The sequence below is a fragment of the Pelophylax lessonae genome (assembly GCF_965119305.1).
Source record: "Pelophylax lessonae genome assembly, chromosome: 4".
NCBI classification, from domain to species: Eukaryota; Metazoa; Chordata; class Amphibia; order Anura; family Ranidae; genus Pelophylax; species Pelophylax lessonae.
Window position 1 is genome coordinate 429,248,554 of NC_138771.1, and position 20,590 is coordinate 429,269,143.

General features: G+C 46.4%; 1 protein-coding gene across 1 annotated transcript in view; it reads right to left on the bottom strand.

The window, feature by feature from the left end:
- The window catches only part of DIAPH1 (diaphanous related formin 1), a 533,606-nt gene that overhangs the window by 371,157 nt on the left and 141,859 nt on the right, over positions 1-20,590 (bottom strand). Inside the window, exons 3-4 of the mRNA XM_082252909.1 lie at positions 14,432-14,581; positions 5,447-5,548 (exon numbers count right to left, since the gene is read on the bottom strand). Coding sequence (XP_082109035.1) covers positions 5,447-5,548; positions 14,432-14,581 — 252 coding nt within the window. The remainder of the gene's footprint in view (positions 1-5,446; positions 5,549-14,431; positions 14,582-20,590) is intronic.

Consider the following 20,590-nt stretch of genomic DNA (forward strand, 5'->3'; position numbering starts at 1 on the left):
CGGTGGAGCAGAGGCAGCCACCAGGGTGCGCCTGAGCACCTGCGCCCAATCCGCAATAGCCTGGGCTGCCAAAATGGAAGCAAAAATAGGCTTCAGCATAGAACCAGCAACCGTATAAGCATGACGGGCAAGAGACTCCAATCTCCTGTCCGTAGGGTCCCGGAACACCGGGGTATCCTCAGCAGGGATCGCAGTAGATTTATTCAAAACCGCCACCGCGTGATCCACCTAAGGCGGCACACACCAACGCTCATCAGTGGTGGGCGCAGCTTGAACTTACTTGGCACAGTAAAGGGCTTCTTTAAATTGCGCCATTGCTCATCAACAGCGCGCTGAAATTCCGCAGGGCAGGGAAAAACCTGCACTGTTTTGCGTTTCCTTTGCGTCCCATAAGAAGACATCAAAGCAGGAGGACATGGTTCATCCTGCAAACGCAGTGTTTCCTTGATAGAAGCAACCAACTCATCCATGAGTGCAAGCTCTTCAGGCGAGCCAGGGGGAGAATTATCAACCCCTTCTACCTCAGCCTCCCCCTCAGACCCCCCAAGGTCCAGAGATGAGCGAGACCCTGAGAAGGGCACTCCAGCCATAGCAGCCCCATCGCCCTCTGAATCAGAGGAAATAGACAATCTGGGCCGTTTTGCGGATCGATCAGCCATTAGCATCTGCACCTGAGAAGCCAAGTTCGCCACAATAGCAGCCAGATCAGCCCCCTCAGGGGATGCAGCAGCCCCTTGGCCCCCCACCAAGGTGGGAGGAAACTTGCAATCCTGAGAATCCATGCCGCAGCAATAATTGAAAAAGGAGGACTGCCCCTTTAAGACCGCGGCGAGCGTAGCCCACCGCACACTACTGTATGTACCGACCCCCACAGGGATAAGGACACTGAGCAAGGAAATACAGGAAAAGGAAAGGTAAAAACCTGGAGACCACACAGGCTGCTGCCACCGATCGCTGTTCCAGAGCAAAAGGAAGTGATGCAATGACTGACCGCCCTACAAAGCCTATGCAGGCTACACAAACATGGCCGCTGGGCCGAGGCATTTCAGGCAATGAGAAAATGGCGCCGACATGTGGCTGTATGATCGATCGCCGCCAAAATGGCGGCGTTTGGCGCCAAAACACCGCGCCGTACCACACAGGGCCGGTCACCATAATTTGCCGCAAAAAAATGGCGGGCCACAGTAGCGGCCGCCGCACAGCATGTCCAAGCCCAGTCTGCCCCATACTCTCACATAGCAGAGCGGGAGAGCCCCCCCCCCGCAGCCCACAGAAAGGCAGCTATTCCACACAGGAATCTGACAGGGAGCTCAGCTCCTACACAGACATGCAGGGTCACACAGTCACAGACTGACACCCAAAACAGACAGGTCCCCACATAGAATTGCACTTACCAGTCCGGATGGCGTGGGGAGCCTTCTCCAGCGACCAAACCGCTGCACTGAGGACAGGGAGTGTCGCAGCCAGGACGCAGTGGAACTGCGGTGCGAAACCGCAAATGGCGTCCGGTGAGGTAGCCACCTCAAAGGCAGCATCCCTGCAGCGAACAGGGATGGGTCGTTCAATATGCCAGGGAAACCTGAGCTGAACGCTCAATGGCAGGCTGGGAAGCCCCTGGCCCTGAACCCTGGGATCCAGGGTGGCCAGTCCGAGACCCAGCTCCGCATGATCATCTTCATCCGAAGAAACTAAACTAATGCTGAGAAAAAGAACAGCTAAGTAAAAGAAAGAGAAAAATACTCAAAATAAAATCAAAGAGAGGATAGAAGGCTGAGACTGAAAGCCCCAGCACAGGATCAGCCAGCTACTCCTAAGCTAGGCATTAGAAACTGGGTTGAGAATGCAGGAAGCAGGGAGGTATTGACTGAGGGGACCACCCCCTAGGGGTGTGATATGCTAAAAGCTTTGATATTAACAAATCTTGTTGCCTAGCTACTCCTGCGGAGCAAAGGTCAATTACCCCATTAGTGAAGATTATGAAGTGACGGCGACTGTCGGAGGACGTAAGAGAAAACTAAATTTGCTTGGTCACCATGACTGCGATCTCCATTGGTTCGAATCTTACCTATACCACCGTACCTTCAGTGTCACTTACAATTCCACTTACCCCTCTGCAACTCCTCTTACTGTTTGGGTCCCCCAAGGTTCTGTCCTTGGACCGCTACTATTCTCGATCTACACCTCCTCCCTGGGTCAGCTAATAGCCTCCCATGGCTGCCACTACCATTTCTATGCTGATGACACCCAAATCTACCTCTCTACCCATCAGCTCACCCCATCACTAATTTACTAACAGACATATCAGCCTGGATATCACACCACTTCCTCAAACTCAATCTATCTAAAACCAAGCTCATAATATTTCCTCCTCCACATGCCCCTTCCCCTGAATTCTCTGTCAAAATCAATGGAACAACTATCAGTCCTTCCACACATGCCAGGGTGCTGGGGGTAACCCTGGACTCTGCACTGGCCTTTCAGCCCCACATCTAATCTCTGTCCAAATCAAGCCGCCTTTACCTCCGCAACATCTCTAGAATACACCCCTTTTTAACCGAGGACACCACCAAACTTCTAATTAACTCCCTGGTTATCGCTCGCCTCGACTACTGCAACTCCCTCCTCAATGGGATTACCTTTACATAGGACTATCCCCCCTTCAGTCCATAATGAATGCTGCTGCAAGACTCATCCACCTTACCAACAGTCAGGGCCGCCATCAGGAGGGTACAGCCCATACACATGTATGGGGCCTGACCAACCTGAGGGGCCCGCCGCCCACTCAGCTGTTTTTTCCTTTCAGTAAAGAGGGGAGAACGTAGCCCAATGGGCAGACTGCTCCTCTCACCTACAGCTTCCTACGCTTTGCCAGCAGGTGGGTGGGGTGCCGCTGGGTCATCACGTGACCAGGGGTAGAGAGCGCGGTACACTCAAACTGAGGCCGGAAGAGAGACAGAGGAGAGCAGAGCATCAGCGCGCAGGGCCGTCTTATCTAGCAGGCACAGCCCAGGGGCCCCCATCAGTGCCGGTCGAATCTAGAGGTAAGCTGCTGGCAGTGCTGGGGTGGCATGGTACACTGCACACTAACAGTAGTTTTATTAGCAGCGGTGTGCACCTGCTGCCTGCAGTATTTAGGGTCTCCTCCTGGTCAATTACTTGTCTGGGCAGCTACCTGTCTCGGGAGTTTGTTACTGTGCACTGTCTCTATGCTGTACCGATCTTTTTACTCAATGTCTCATTTGCACAAAACCTGCGAGTGAGACAGGAATAGGAGTGCACAGCACAGTGTGATCAACATGCCAGTCCAGTGACTCTGCTCCTCCTCTGATGATCCATCCTACCCGTGCTGTGCCTGCCACAGTGGCCCCACCCATATTCCAACCCTTTCTCACACAAACGCACACACTGTGAAGGGGCTTGCTGTGTGTATGCAGGACGGATGCCAAACTAGAGTACACCGCCACTACAGCAGGGCCAACACAGTGATAGATCCTGGATGGATATTTGGTGAGTGTCTCTAACTCTGCCCCCCCGCCTCCCCCGTTGACAATTGCAGATGCACCCCCCCCCTCCTCTGCGTCTCTGATTAAGAGCTGTGGGTCAGTGGGTATATGTGGCCGCCGGCTCTGTTCACTATAGCGATTGCTGCTGGATGCACTTTTCTGCGGGTAATCATTAGCTGTGCAGAGAGCCACAAATAGGTGCAGCTGCCAGCGACCTGTCATAGTGAACAGGGCCAGTGGCCACACTTACCTGCTGACAGCTGCTGAGAGCTGCTGCAATTAACACTGGCGCTAATGACTGGTGTGAATGTAGCCTAATTTACACTATATACAGTGACACATGTTTTGCTGCATTGTAACATCTGTCACATGAGGGACACTCAGGAAATTGATTGATTCCTAGGTGTCCCATTCACACTGCAACGCAGCCTATGGCTGTGCTTCAGCATGCTGTAATAAAATGCAGACATGCTATGCCGAATCGCACAACAATGCAGCGCATCTTACTCCGGTAAATTGCTGTGAATGAAGTGTACAATTTATACACCTAAAATAAAGTTCATTAAAAAAAAGGGGAGCCATGTGATGCACTGCTTTTACCACAGCTGACAAAGCAGAGCTGCTGATGCTGTGAATCGTTCCAGTAGCTCTGCATTATATGTGAATACAGCTTGAAAAGGGATGCCACTCCTCTGAGAAAAAATCCACACATGGATTCCTTTTTAGAGGCATGTATCAGGCAGTGAAGAAGTGATGTCACCTCCTCACAACTTGTTTTAACTCCCAAAATATTGCATCACCCCACCACAAGCATTGCACACAGTTGCAGGGAAGTTGCAGCACGGACCTATCAAATCTAATAAACTTATAATCTATACTGTGAATTGAGCTGAGGTGACATTTCTGCAGAATAGGATTATAAGGATACTGAGGGGCTACATGTGTGGATGTGGGCTTGTGCTGCCAGCCTGCCTGTGACTGTCTCTTTGTTGGATGGGGATATCTCTTTGCTATATTGGGCCATCAGCAGTGTTGCACTTTGAATGACAATTGCGCAATCATGCAACGCTAAACCCAAACTTTTATCATTTTTTTTTTTTTCACACAAATCGAGCTTTCTTCTGGTGGTACTTAATCACCACTGGGCCTACAGCTGTGTAAGAGGCCCCAAAATTTCTGATGGCTGCCCTGCCAACAGTTTAGTGTCCTCCACCCCTCTCTGCCAATCCCTTCACTGGCTTCCACTCTCTGCTACATTACTAACCTGATCTCAAAATATCAACCAAGCCGCTCTCTTCGGTCCTCCCAAGACCTCCTGCTCTCTAGCTCCCTTGTCACCTCCTCCCATGCTTGCCTCCATGATTTCTCCAGAGCTTCTCCCATCCTTTGGAACTCTCCAACCAATCTGTGTGACTGCCCCCCCAATCTATTCATCTTTAGACGATCCCTGAAAATCCTTCTCTTTAAAGAAGCCTATCCGGCTTTTAACTAATACACTGTTTCACTTCCTCCATCAGCTCATCCCCCCACAGCTATTACCTTTTGTATCAATTGAACCTCCCTTTTAAATTTTAAGCTCTAACAAGCAGGGCCCTCTGATTCCTTATTTACCAAATTGTATTGTAACTGAAATGTCTGTCTTCATTTTGTTAAGCCCTGTGCAAACTGTTAGCGCTATATAAATCCTGTTTAATAATATTCTCTGCCCAGCACTAACCTGCTCTGCATAACTGCCCCACAATTGCCACTCTGTTAAATAACTCCTTGCCCATAGAGTCTTCCTCCTAGATCCAACAGCTGTTTTGAGCCTCTGTAATGACTAAAAGGGGCCAGGAATACCAACGCAATGCTAGATCAAGAGGACACAATGCAGGGGAAGAGGTAGGTTTGGGGTCTATTTTCGCAGCTGTCTGAATTGGGTTTGAAGATAAAGGACAACTTACAGCTTTGGATGTATGTAGATACTGGGAGACCATCTCTCTTTTTATCAGCATATCCTTTGCTCGTAAAGGCTGTTGTTTTTCCTCATTGAGATTCATGTCGGTCTAGAATTTATAACAAAGAAAACAATATAACAATTTGTAACAAAGAAATCATGAAAAAAAATATGAAGACTGTAAAGTAGTATTTTTTCTGCTCTCTGGTAATAATTTGTCATTGGCATGATGCGTAGAATGCAATTGATTATTGGTGCTATCCTGTTAACCAGGCTATTTTGTTATACAGAAAGAGAAAAGCTAGCTACAACCAGTCTTAATGGGCAAATTGGGACATTTACAATGCATTACAGACATGCTTTTTAAAGTATATATACAGTAAAAAAAACCTTTATTTTACAAGTGGGGAAAGGTTAGAATCTGTTAGTTTTGACTGTGCTCTACAGTCCTGTCATGGAGAATTTCCTTTACTTCCTTTCCTGGTGAAAATATGCCACCAAGACAGAAAGGATAAGAAACTTTCCAAGTGGGACACAGATGCACAAATGGCAATTAAAATACTTTTGTATTTTTTTTTCTTTTTAGAAAAATAGGGGTGCACTAGAATTCCCATGAGGTAGTAATGCTTACCACCCTCTGAAAAGTGTTCTTCAGCCAATTGCTTTTCAGAGGACAGAATAGCAGTGACTGGCAGGCGTTCAGAAGGTACTTTTGTCACCCCATGATTTTTTTCTTTTCTTTTTTTACTTAATTGCCTAACGGGAATTTTATACATTGCAAGACAATGCCACAACTGCAGAGCCAATTGTTTGATGTCAAATGCAGGCCACGTTAAAATTGGCACCACCACAAAGCTAAGCCTTGTCAGGCTACCCATGTGAAAGAGCCCAATGTTGTAGCTTTTTTTCTCACTTTTGGTCTGAGTGACAATGTTGTTACCAGGGCAGATCTCTCATTTGAGTCTTCATACAGAAATAAACTACGAAAGGTGCATACGATTTCCTACTTTACTCAAAAACTGTCTGGAGTTAAGAGTGGTGTCAAACAAGCATTTCAGAACATTACATTTTTTCTCCTTGCTACTTGCCAATTAGCCTATACAGTTTATATCTGGTAGCAGCACCATAAAGTCTGTGAGGAAAACATTTGCTTAAATACAAGGTTATGGAAAGTGTTTTATGCAAGGAGTGTTACAACTAAAACAAAGCATGTTCTCTAAAAAAAAAATCATGAACTACCTACCAACCAATCCTATTTCTTGGTTTGTATGAAACCTGATTAGTTGCCCACTTTTGTGGAGAATTTCCTTCATATACAAGTCCTAAAGATGCTAAACATAAAAGGTGGCCCAATATTCATGCTGAAGATCACAGCTATACAATACTGGGCCAGCTGTCCAATAATGCTGACAGTTTTTAACAACCACCAGGTTTCTTGAAAAGCTCCCACAGTACACTTTTACATCGGTACCTCTTATTATCAGATCATCATGGCTTCACAGTTGTATACCTTGCATAAAAACATGCATAAGACCCCTGTACTAAAATGTTTTTCTCCTTCAATCAGGGTTATATTAATTATATAAGGAAAATGTTTAAAAGCCTTAGGACTTGACAAAAACTTAAAGTGTTTCTAACTCTAAAAAAAAAAAAAAAAAAATATCCTGTTCCTTTAAAGCATGAATAACAGCACAGTTCTTGTGCTGTGTAATTTGGCCCTTTGTATAATCTAAAATACCTGGCTGATCCTGCCTGGTGCTTCCCCTCACCTCTGTAAACTGACAACATTCATCATGGCTGCTGAGCCCTGATACCATGGTCAGTTTACGTGCCTCAGTCAGCCCGCTGTCTCTCCTCCTCTCCCTCCCTGCCTGTCTGTCAGCTAGTGTCAGTGGCGCCCCTCCACTCCTGCTGCCATCATAACTTTGTTATATTCATAAAATCTCCAGTGTTTGATAACATTATGTGCCCCAGTGTATGTGCTTTATAAAAAATATGCCGATTTGTACCTTATTTCAGAGCGACTCTAGGCGCTCATGTGACCGTCCGCCACTCTCCTCCCCACCTACCGGCTAACATTAGCGGGGGGTTCTAGGCCCCTTCCACTGTAGTGGTTAGATCAGGAGAGAAGAATGGCAGGCAGTCACATGAGCGCCAAAAGGCGCTCTGAAATAATGGATTTTACAGTAAGTCAAAAATCCCATTTCTCTGATGTTCATTGACAGACACAGCTCCTGATTCTTCTTAACCATTGGATTATACTGCCCCCTACATGAGTAGGACACTAGGCAGGAAAAAGCTAGACTACGCCTATGTGCAGTCTCAGGGGGTATACACCCACACTCAGCTATAGGCACTCAGTTTTGTTACAAGCAGTGTCAAAAGAAAGCCAACTCCACAGAGAGGTGAGTGCTGTGTCCGTCAATGAACATTAGAGAAACGGATTTTACGGTAAGTCAAAAATCCCATTTTCTCTTTTGCTCATTGACGGACACAGCTCCTGATTCTTCTTAACCAATGGGATGTCCCAAAGCAGTGTTAAACATGAGGGGTGAGAAAAAACCTGAAAAAAATTCCCAAGGCTAACCATAGCCAACCAGGTAACACGGAGCTCAACCAAAACAACTGTAGCTCACCTGAAAAAAACAATACATCCTCAGAGGACTAGGTCCTCTAAACAGCAGCCTGCAAAACTTTGCAGCCAAAAGAAGCATCCGCAGATGCTAACACATCCACTTTATAAAACTTTGTAAAAAAGTTTGCACAGACGACCAGATGGCCGCCTTGCAAACCTGAATCACTGATGCCTGATGACGGAAGGCCAGGAGGCACTAAGCGCCGAGTAGAGTGTACCTTAACAGGGAAAGGAGGAACCTGACCCCTAATTGAATAGGCCTGAATCACTGTCTGTCTGATCTATCTGGAAACGGTCACAGCAGACATTCCTAACCCTTTTTTAGGTCCAACCGTGAGTACAAATAGTGAGTCTGACTTCCTAAAAGACTCCTTAGCTGCCAGGTACACCCTTATTGCCATAACCACATTGAGGGAATGCAGAGCAATTTCCTTAGGATATTTTGGCCTGGGACATAGGAAAGGCCAAGCAATGTCTTCATTCAAATGGAAATCAGAGATGAACTTTGGAAGGAACAATGGACAGGGACGAAGAACTACCTTAGCTCTGTAAACCAACAGGTAAAGTAAATGATAAGACAACGCCTCCAGCTCCGACACCCCACGCGCAGAAGTAACAGAAACCAAAAAGGCCACCTTCTGGGACAACATATGCAGGGGAACCTCCCTATATTTCCAAAGGGAGGTTCCTGGATAACTGACACCACCAATTTGAGGACCCACCGTGGTAACTGAGACCGCACTGGAGAAAGCAAGTGTAGAGCTCCCTGGATAAAAGGTGCGCACCAAGGAAAGTGTGGCCAATGGACGTTGAAAGAAAACAGCCAAGGCCGAAACCTGCCCCTTGATGGTACTTAAGGCCAGGCACTGCTCAACCCCCCGTTGGAGGAAAGCCAAGATCCAAGCCACCGAAAAGGAGCAAGGGAGAACCCCAAAACACTCACACTATACAACGCCCGTCTCCCAAATCCGATGGTAGGTCTTCCCAGAGGTAGATTTTCTAACCTTTAACAGAGTAGGAATCACCGATTCAGACAAACCTCTATCCTTCAGCACCTGTCTTTCAACAGCCAAGCCGTTAAAACCAGCGACTGTGAAGCAAGATGAAAGATTGGTCATTGAGACAGCAGATCTTCCCTGGAAGGAAGTCTCCAAGGAGCATCAGCGACCAGCCATACCAGATCGGCGTACGAAGACCGGTGAGGCCAGTCAGAAGCCACCAGAAAGACCAGAATCCCTTGCTGCCTCGAACCTGGACAGGAGTCTTGGCTGAAGTCTGAGAGGAGGAAAGGCATAAATCAGACGATACTGATGCAAAGGAGCTACTAATGCATCTGTGGCATCAGCCAGAGGAATTCGGAGACCATGCCACAAACCTCTGGAATGTGTACAGCACAGAGGGCTGGAACGATCATTCTGCCCACCTTAGAATGCCGGCTACTTCCCAATCCACTAGGACACTTCTTATGCCTCATAGTGATTGACACAGGCCAGGCCGTGGTATTGTCCAATTGAATTGGTACTGGACACCCCTAAAGATGAATTGTCCAATGATCCAGACAAAGTCTGATCGCTGGGAGTACATTGATCGGCAGTCTGGAGAGACTGTGGATTCTTCTCCCATTTCACCAGAATCTCTTTTTGCAGAGATCCTGTGTGGAACTGTGCAAACAGAGCCACCACAAAAAAGGTATATACCATCAGACCCAGCATCCACATGCAAGCCCGTAGGGATGACCGTCTGCTGGAAAACAGAAGCTGATATGCCTCCTGCAATTTCTGGAGTTTTTCCAGAGGAAGCAACACTGTGGCTGAGGCCGAATCCACCCAGATAGTCCAATTTTGTGGACGGAAGCAGAACAGACTTCTGAGGGTTCAGAATCCAACCAAACTCCCTAAGAGATAACAGAGTAATCTCCAAGGTGCCCATCAGAGCAGTCGAAAACTCTGCTCACAGAAGATACCCCAGTACCGCAATCCCCCGCTGACGCAACAATGCTAGTACCGGGGCCAACACTTTGTGAAGACCTGAGGAGCAGAGGCGAGACCAAAGGTAAAGGCCCCAAACTGATAATGCTCCCCGCCAATGGCAAAGTGGAGGAATCGCTGGTGACCTGCACATATTGGAAAGTGAAGGTTAGCGTCCTTCATGTCGATAGAAGAGAGAAAATGCCCCATATGTAGGGAGACCACTAAAGCGTTAATGTACTCCATTTGGAACTTCTGTACCCACACAAAGCAGTTTAGCGCCTTGAAGTCCAGAATTGGATGTGCCTTGCCTTCCTTTCAGGGAAATGTAAACAAGTTTGAGAAAAACCCCTGAAAACATTCCGAAGCCAGGACAAGCACCCCATGAAGTAACAAGTCTTGCACTGCCCCAAAGTGACCCTGTAAGCGATCTGGGGACAAGAGCAGGTTGGAAGCTAAGAAGCTTTCTGGAGGAAGAGACCGAAACTCGATCTTGTAGCTGGACCAAATGACTTTGTGGACCCACTTGACCTGTACCAGAGAGGTCCACGGATCCGGAAATCAGCAACGACGTCCCCCCACCCGATACAGGTGAGGGCGCCCCTTCATGCAGAGGAAGCCTTGTCCGCAGTTCTGGAAGAGCCCCTCGTGGCTTGCCAGACTAGATCCTCTTAGAACCTCCGGGGGGGGGGGAGGCCCTATAGGAATTTTATCCATTGAGGGACGAAAAAAAGGCCTCTTATGAGCCGAGAAGAATGGCCCACATCTATGACGGGGCTCCTTCCCCTTGGTGGCCTCCAAACCGGAGGTCCCCCACAAAGAGGAGATCAGATAAGGCCTGCTTAGAAGTCTGGTCCGCAGACCAGCACTGTCAGCCAGATAAGAAGCAGAAGGACCACTGCTGATACAGACAGCCTAAAATCAAAGGAGCCACATCCAAAGAGGCATCACAGATAAACTGTAGCCCCTGGATCAACCGATCCACCAGCTCCGCAAAGGCAGGGGGAAGAAGTTTCCCCTCCAGGTCCAAGCGTAAAAGTTTAGCCAACTCGTCAAGAGTTTGCGACACCAGAGCAATAGTAAATACCGGTCTAAGCCGAACCCGCCATAGTGAAACATACGGCTGGCCAGAGACTCCACTCCTATCAACCAGATATTTAAAGGCCAAGGACTCCTCAACCAGAATTAAAGTAGCTTTATTTAACCTGGAAACCGGCGAGTACACTACAGCTGGGACTGTCCACTTTTTAAGCAGGGAATCCTTAGAAGGATATTGCATAGCAAAACGCTTATGGACCACAAAAGTGCAATTTGGACAACCCCACTGTTATGTGAAAATGTTGCCAAAGTAAGTGGAAAACGGGAACACCCCCACTGCAGTGGAGGACCTGTGGTGCCAAAAAGGAACGGCGCCTCCGACGCAGCATCTGCGCCATGTTTAAAATTTCACGCTCTGACACACTCAGTGCATCCACCAGCGCCTTTTCATGCATGGCTAGAGGAGCAGAGGAAACATCCTCACTGTCTGAGCACTTGGGGTGCGTGAACGAAGACCCAGTAAGGTGACTCGTGTCCACAACAGACTTAGGATCTGATAGACAGATGAGGCAGGGGAGGGGGTGGTGGACGCTATATTCAAAGGTCACCCAGAAAAACAAACAATCAGGGGAGGGCCGCCGACTGAGATCCCGCAAGGGAGGCGCCAACTCAGGGTCCATGAATGGACCACCTAACTGGACCCTGCAAAAAACAAGGGGGTCACCCTCTGAGCCCCTCCACAGAGGTCCGCACAGAAGGAAATAGCCCCCTAAAAGGGAGCCACCCGCTACGATGCGGACGCGCAGGCAGGGAACCCTGATGGACCCGCAGCGCTAAAAGGGGTAGGTGCCCTCCACAATAATGGTGGCATGGTTGTCATCAAAAATTAAACCACCCCCACATTGCCACCCCTTCCAAGGGAGGTGCCAAGCTGGCCGCATGGCCTAGTAGGCCACAAGCCGCGGCCTAAATTTATGTGGATGCCCAGCCGCCTGGGCGCAAGCCTCAGCGGAGCCGACCATGCAGGGGCATCGGATGGGAGGGTCGATGCCCAAATGGAGGGTAGTGGCTTCAGCCACCCTCACTGGGGCCGCTCCTAAACAGTAGGCCGCAAAGCCGCAGCCTAAATTCGGGGCCGGATCTGACAGCGTGAGGCGAGGACCCGTAGATGCCAAACCATCCGCTCCTCCACAACTGCAGCAGGGAGCCCAAAGGACATCATTGCCCTAGTCACAGACCCCAAGGGTAGTAGGGGAACCCACCTCAACTTGTGCACCAGGTAAAACCCGGTCAGCAGCAACTCCAACAAGCCCCCCTTCAGAGCATGCAGCAAAAGCCAGCTCACAACCTCACCCAGGGAGAACAGGCAGGGTGGGGGGGGGGCTAAGGTGGCCTGCGAACCAACAGTGACAACCAAATTTTAAGAGGGCGGGGGGGGGAACTCGGGGATCCCACCATCCCAGGGAGGGGACACTTCCACCCCAAAAATGCTCATGGGGTAGAGGGGGGACAGCTACTTACCATACTAGGAAAAGGGTGGGCACCGCTCCGGACAGACCACCGCTCCATCAGGATGTGGGTGGCTGTCGGCCAGGTGGAGTGCTGCAACTTAGGTCGAGGCCAAGTCGTAGGCCAACCCCCTGTCTAGTGGGGCTATGTCAAGGCAGACCTTGCGCGGAGCTGAGGCCTGCGCACACTCACTGGCCGGACTGGGGGAACCCTCAATCTAGATTATCCTGTCCATTGTCCAGTCCAGCAGTTGATAGTACATAGGAAAAAATCCAATTAAAAAGGAAAAAAAAAATTGCCAGGACCAGAGATCCCAGCAAGGAACTAGGTCCTTACTTCTGACTAGGCAGAAAAAAACTGAGAGCCTATAGCTGAGTGTGGGTCCCCCTGGGACTGCCCATAGGCGTAGTCAAGCTTTTTATTGCCTAGTGTCCTACTCCTGTAGTGGGCAGTATAACCCAAGAAGAATCAGGAGATGTGTCCGTCAATAAATGTAGAAAAATATCAGCGCTAAGACCTAAAACCTAACTAGAAGCGGCTAAACACTCAAGGTTCAGAAACAAAACCCATAAATGACATAAATGGAAAAAACAGTGTAGCGCTAAAAATAAAAAACTCTTGTGTAAATTACATGAAATAGTCCATAAAAAGTTCATAGATCAGGTAAAATCCCAACAGGTAAAGTCCAAACAGACAGCCCTCAGATGCGCAATGAAATCCTGATATAATAGATCAAAATGGAGCCAAGTGCAGATAGAAGGAAATACTTCACACAGCCCTCCACCTTCGATCAATATATACAGATATATATAGATCAATATATACAGGCAATAAAGTAATCACATTCCTCGGACAGAAGGCAAACCTCTGGGACCAGGACTCATAAGCTTAAAACACTTCCAGGGTTAAATCTCCTGCGTATTGATGGAAAGCATAAGAGACAAAATAGCCCATGTTGTCCTGCTGTGGATAAGCTGCTGTTGGAGGAGGCTTTGTTAGACAGCCCCCAGTCTATCAGGTTTACACTATTGGGCTATTTTGTCTCTTATGCTTTCCATCAATACGGAGGAGATTTAACCCTGGAAGTGTTTTAAGCTTATGAGTCCTGGTCCCAGAGGTTTGCCTTCTGTCCGGGGAATGTGATTACTTTATTGCCTGTATATATTGATCTAAGGTGAGAGGCCACTTTGGAAGGTGGAGGGCTGTGTGAAGTATTTCCTTCTATCTGCACTTGGCTCCATTTTGATCTATTATATCAGGATTTCATTGCACATCTGAGGGCTGTCTGTTTGGACTTTACCTGTTTGGATTTTACCTGATCTATGATGTGTCCGTCAATGAACGAAAGAGAAAAGGTACAAATCGGCAAATTTTGTTAAAGCACATACACTGGGGCACATAACTTTAACACTGGGGATTGTATGACCATAAAGTGGCTTTAAAACCACTTTAGGCAGGCCATAGATGGATCAAAATTTGGCTGATTCAGCAGGAATTCCATCTATGAGGCAAGCTTGTTGTGACAATCTTCCAATTGACTTCAGTACAACCAGCCTATTGGAAGACTTTTGCTTGATCAGCACTGCCCGCTATAGCCAGCAGTGCTGAAGAGAAGCATTGGCCTCCCCACCATCATAATACAATAGCTCTACGGGAGGATTTCCCCTATTCACACTGAATGTGTGGATGGAGCAACCTGCTGGTTGAACATAAGAACATGAGTCATGAGCCTACTTTAGATTAGTGTTGGAAAGTTAAAACTTTTAATAAGCCTTTTCTTGTCCTGAAGCAGGTAAATAATAGAGCATCAGTCAATGTACAAAAACGTGGGTGCAAAACCTACCAACATCTGTTCAAACAATTCCATCACAGTTCCATCATCGAGTTCCTGCAGCGTCTGAAGGGGATTGTCGGAGTAGTTGGCAGAATTCCTATGTGACATATACGGCTTGTCCTTCTCCTTTTTAATTCTCATACTTGTAAACCTTTCCAACTGTAATAGAAAAAGAAACTTTTTATTAATGGCCACCAACTGCTGACAAATCATGCACCATTTTAAAATGCTGCCACCGAAATAATTATCATTACTATTTTATGGATTACTTTTCCATTTAGGTATATGTTCTAAACAGTTAAAACTTGCAGACTTGACCCAGACATATAAACACATCTGGAAAAAAAACATTTCCACTTCTGTCTTTCAATGTGAACAAAGTGACTATTCAAGAGCTAAGAACATTCAAAATATTACATTTTCAGGAAAGAATTTACAAAAAAAAAAAAAAGAAAGAAACAGGACCCTAAAGTGGAACTTCAGCCAAACCCCATCTAACTCTAAACCTACTCTACTATCACATTCTAAACCTAATCCATCTATCTCTGTAAAGAAGAGCCTGCTATACTTACAGTGCCTTGAAAAAGTATTCATAACACTAGAAATTTTCCACATTTTGTCATGTTACAATCAAAAAAAAAGAAATGTATTTTATTGTGATTTTATGTAACAGACGAACACAAAGTGGCACATAATTGTGAAGTGGAAGGAAAATGATAAATGGTTTTCAAAACTTTTTACATAAATGTGAAAAGTGTAGCGTGCATTTGTATTCAGTCCCGAGTCAATACTTTGTAGAACCACCGTTCACTGCAATTACTGCTGCAAGTCTTTTTTTTTTTTAGGGATGTCTCTACCAGCTTTGCACATCTACAGAGTGAAATTTTTGCCCATTCTTCTTTGCAAAATCGCTAAAGCTCTGTCAGATTGGATGGAGAGCATCTGTGAACAGCAATTTTCAACGCATTAATATGCTTTGATCTAAACCACTCTATTTTAGCCCTGGCTGTATGTTTAGGGTCATTGTCCTGCTGGAAGGTGAACCTTTACCCCATTCTCAAGTATTTTGCAGACTCTTACAGGTTTTCTTCCAAGTTTGCCCTGTATTTGGCTCCATCTATCTTCCCATCAACTCTGACCAGCTTCCTCATCCCTGCTAAAGAAAAGGGTCCCCATGACAAGATGCTGCTACCACCATATTTCACTGTGGGGTGGTGTATTCAGGGTGATGTGCAGTGTTCGTTTTCTGCCACACATAGCGTTTTGCTTTTAGGCCAAAAAGTAAAATTTTGGTCTCATCTGACCAGAGCACCTTCTTTCACGTTTGCTGTGTCCACCACATGTCTTCTCGCAAACTGCAAACGGCCTTCTTATGGCTTTCTTTTAACAATGGCTTTCTTCTTGCCATTGTTCCATAAAAGCCAGATTTGTGGAGTGCACAAGTAGTAGTTGTCCTGTGGACATATTCTCCCGCCTGAGCTATGGATCTCTACAGCTCCTCCAGAGTTACCATAGGCCTCTTGGTTACTTCTCTGATTAATGCTCTCCTTGCTCAGCCTGTCCGTTTAGTTGGGCGGCAATGGCTTGGTAGGTTTGCAGTTGTGCCATACTCTTTCTATTTTCAGAAAATGGGCTGAACAGTGCTCTGTGAGATGTTCAAAGCTTGGGATATTTTTTATAAACCCAACACTGTTTTAAACTTCTCCATAACTTTATCCCTGACCTGGTGTTTTCCTTGGCCTTAATGATGCCCTTTGCTCACTCCAAACTTTTCAGATATTTATAAAAACATTTTGAAAACCATTTATCATTTTCCTTAAACTGCACAATTTTGTGCAACTTTATGTTGGTCTATCACATAAAATCCCAACAAATTACATTATGGGTTTTTGGTTGTAACATGACAAAATGTGGAAAATTTCAAGGGATATGAATACTTTTTCAAGGCACTGTACCCCTTTTCTGCTGCCGCTGTGGTCCAGTCCCATGCTGAGCTGTCAAGGGCAAGCACTTCTCATCCGTTGACGGCTGTCTCTCTCTCTACACAGGAGCGGTCACTGGAGAATGGACCAAATCGGCTTCAGAAAAAGTATAGTAATTTGTTCTTTACAGGGCTAGAGAAAATAGGTTTAGAATGTGGCTGAGAGTAGGTTTAGCTTTAGGTTTTTTGGCTGAACTTCCACTTTAAATCAAAACTTACAGAGAAAAGCAGCAGGTTCACTGGTTTAACCACTTCCATACAGAGCAGTTTGACACCCTTCCTGCCCAGACCAATTTTCAGCTTTCAGCACTCTCACACTTTGAATGACAATTGCTCAGTCATGCTACACTGTAACCAAAAAAAATTTTTATCATTTTTTTCACACAAATAGAGCTTTCTTTTGGTGGTATTTGATCACAACTGGGTTTTTTTTTTTTTCGTGATATATGCAAAAAAAGAGCAAAAATTTTGAAAAAAAAACACTTTTTTTTAGTTTCAATTATAAAATTTTGCAAAAAATTAATTTTTCTTCATACATTTGGGCCAAAATGTATACTGCTACATGTCTCTGGTAAAATTAACCCAAATTAGTGTATATTATTTAGTCTGTGTGAAAGTTATTGAGTCTAGAAGCTATGGTACCAATTACTGAAAATTGATCACACCAGATGTACTGACTGCCTATCTCCTTTCTTGAGGCCCTGAAATGTCAGGACAGTACAAATACCCCCCAAATGACCCCTTTTTGTAAAGTAGACAGTCCAAGGTATTTAGTAAGAGGCATGGTGGGTTTTTTGAAGTTGTAATTTTTTCCCACTATTCTTGGGAACATGAAGAAAAAAATTTTTTTTTCTTTTTTTTCCCACAAAGTTGTCAATTTATAAGCTATTTCTAACACATAGCATGTACACAGCAAAAATTACACCCAAAAATACATTCTGCTACTCCTTCCGAGTATGGCGATACCACATGTGTGAGACTTTTACACAGCCTGGCCACAAAAAGATACTCCACGTCCAAGAAGCACCTTCAGGCGTTCTAGGAGCATAAATACACATAAAACTTTCTTACTACCTATCACACTTTTCAAGGCCCTAGAGCACCAATACAATGGAAAAGTCCACAAAATGACCCCATTTTGGAAAGCAAACACTCCAACGTATATTCTATGAGGCATTATGGGTCCTTTGAACATGTCATTTTTTTCCACAGGTTTTTGGAAAATGTGGGAAAAAAATGAAAACTTTTATTTTTTACACAAAGTTGTCAATTTATAGGATATTCCTAACACATAGCATGTACACAGCAAAAATGACACCCCAAAATACATTCTGCCACTCCTCCTGAGTATGGCAATACCACATGTGTGAGACTTTTTCACAGCCTAGCCATATAGAGGGGCCCAACATCCAAGGAGCATCATCATGCATCCTAGCCACTTGCCTAGGCCTATTTTTGACATTTGGTGTTTACAAGCTAAAATCAGTTGTTTTGCTAGAAAACTGCTTAGAACCCCCAAACATTATATATTTTTTTTTAGCAGAGACCCTAGAGATTAAAATGGAGATTATTGCAATATTTTTTATCACACCGTATTTGCGCAGCGGTCTTCCAAACGCAATTTTTTTGGAAAAAATTCACTTTTTTTAAATAAAAAAATAAGAAACCAGTAAAGTTAGCCCAATTTTTTTCCATAATGTGAAAGATAATGTTACGCCGAGTAAATAGATACCCAACATGTCATGTTTCAAAATTGCGCACGCTCACGGAATGGCGACAAACTTTGGTACTTAAAAATCCCCATAGGCGACAATTTAAAAATTTCTACAGGTTGCCATCTTTGAGATACAGAGGAGGTCTAGGGCTCAAATTATTCCCCTTGCTCTAACGATCGCGGCGATACCTCACATGTGTGGTTTGAACACCGTTTACATATGTGGGCGGGGTTTCCGTATGCGTCGCTTCTGCGCGCGAGCTAACGGGGACAGGGTGCTTTAATTTTTTTTTTTTTTTTTTTTTTTACTATTTATTTTATTTATTATTTTTTATTTCTACACCGTTTAACAAAAAAAAAAAAAAAAGGATCATTTTTATTTCTATTACAAGAAATGTAAACATTACTTGTAATAGAAAAAGGCACGACAGGACCTCTTTTTTGTGAGATCTGGGGTCAAAAAGTCCTCAGATCTCACAAGTACACTAAAAGATAGAAAAAAAAAAAAAAAAAAGAAATTATTATATAAAATTAAGAAAAAAAAAAAGGACCTTTAAACCGGTTGCTAGGCAACAACATTTTCCGTAGCTCCGGTCCTCCAAGACCATAGAGTCAAGTGAGGGCAAGCTTGCCCTCACTCGACATCCTGTCTGTGAGGATCCGGGACCGGATCGTTTTCCCTGCTGTCGGCGGGTCCGGTAAGCGGGGAAAAGGACCGGACGCGGCGGGAGGGGGGGGGGCACCTCTTCCGCCATCCCAGAAGGGTGATCCCACGGCGAATCCGCCGCTGGGACCACCCTTATCGGAAAGCCAACCGTCCACCGTTTAAAAAAATACCAGGGTTATGGCAGCTATCTGCTGCCATAACACCGGTATTTAGGTTTAAATGAGGACGTATATAAACCTTTTTGGACTTGGACATGGTGGCTGTATGAAGGGCGACAGGTACTCGGGTACTTTGCTGGGCAGGTGACAGGTACTCTGGTACTGATGAGCAGGTGGCAGGTACTCGGGTACTCCGATAGGCAGGTGACAGGTGCTCGGGTACTCTGATGGGCAGGTGACAGGCAGGTGATAGGTACTGATGAGTAGTACTGATACTGATAGGTGATACTGATACGTGATAGATACTGATGAGTACTGATGGGTACTGATGAGCAGGCGGCAAGTACTCGGGTACTTCAGGCGTCAGGTACTCTGATGAGCAGGTGGAAGGTACTCGGGTACTCTGATGGGTAGGTGACAGGTACTCAGGTACTCTGATGATGGGTACTCCGTTGACAGGTACTCAAAGTACCCGAGTATCCGTCATCAGAGTACCCGAGTATCCGTCATCAGAGTACCCGAGTACCTGTCATCAGAGTACCCGAGTACCTGTCATCAGAGTACCCGGGTACCTGTCATCAGAGTACCCGGGTACCTGTCATCAGAGTACCCGAGTACCCATCATCAGAGTACCCGAGTACCCGTCATCAGAGTACCCGAGTACCTGTCATCAGAGTACCCGTCATCAGAGTACCTGGGTACCTGTCATCAGAGTACCCGAGTACCTGTCATCAGAGTACCCGTCATCAGAGCACCTGCGTACCTGTCATCAGAGTACCCGAGTACCTGTCATCAGAGTACCCGAGTACCTGTCATCAGAGCACCTGCGTACCTGTCATCAGAGTACCCGAGTACCCGTCATCAGAGTACCCGAGTACCTGTCATCAGAGTACCCGGGTACCTGTCATCAGAGTACCTGTCATCAGAGTACCCGAGTACCCGTCATCAGAGTACCCGAGTACCTGTCATCAGAGTACCCGAATACCTGTCATCAGCCCATCAGAGTACCCGAGTACCTGTCATCTGAGTACCTGATGGGCTGGTGACAGGTACTCGGGTACTTTGATGGGCTAGTGACAGGTGCTCTTTATTGGGGGGGGTGCAATCAGTGTGTTTGGGGTGCACTGTACTTGGTAACTAGCTGTTACCACACTCTCTTCCTCACACAGGATCAGTGTGTGAGGAGGAGAACACGGTGACAGCTAGTTACCGTGTTCTCTGTTGACATTTGTGACCGGCTGTGATTGGACACAGCCGGTCACGTGGTAAAGAGCCAATTTCATTGGCTCTTTACCTAGATCGGGGATTGACTCTGTCCGAGGGACGAGCCTCGTCCCCGATCGCTGCTCTGCGCGCCCCCGGGGGCGCGCATTGCAGAGAGAACGAGCGGCTCGTGCTGGAGCCGCTCATGTGATCGGCTGTGATTGACACAGCCGATCACGTGGTAAACAGCCAATTTCTATTGGCTGTTTATCTTGATCGGGGATGGGCTATGTCCGAGGGACGAGCCTCACCCCCGATCGCCGCGCTGCGCGCCCCCGGGGGCGTGCAGTAGCAGCTAGAGCGGGCGGACGTCATATGACGCCCGCCCGGATCCGTACAACCACCATGCCAACGTCATATTACTATGACTCAGTATGGAAGTGGT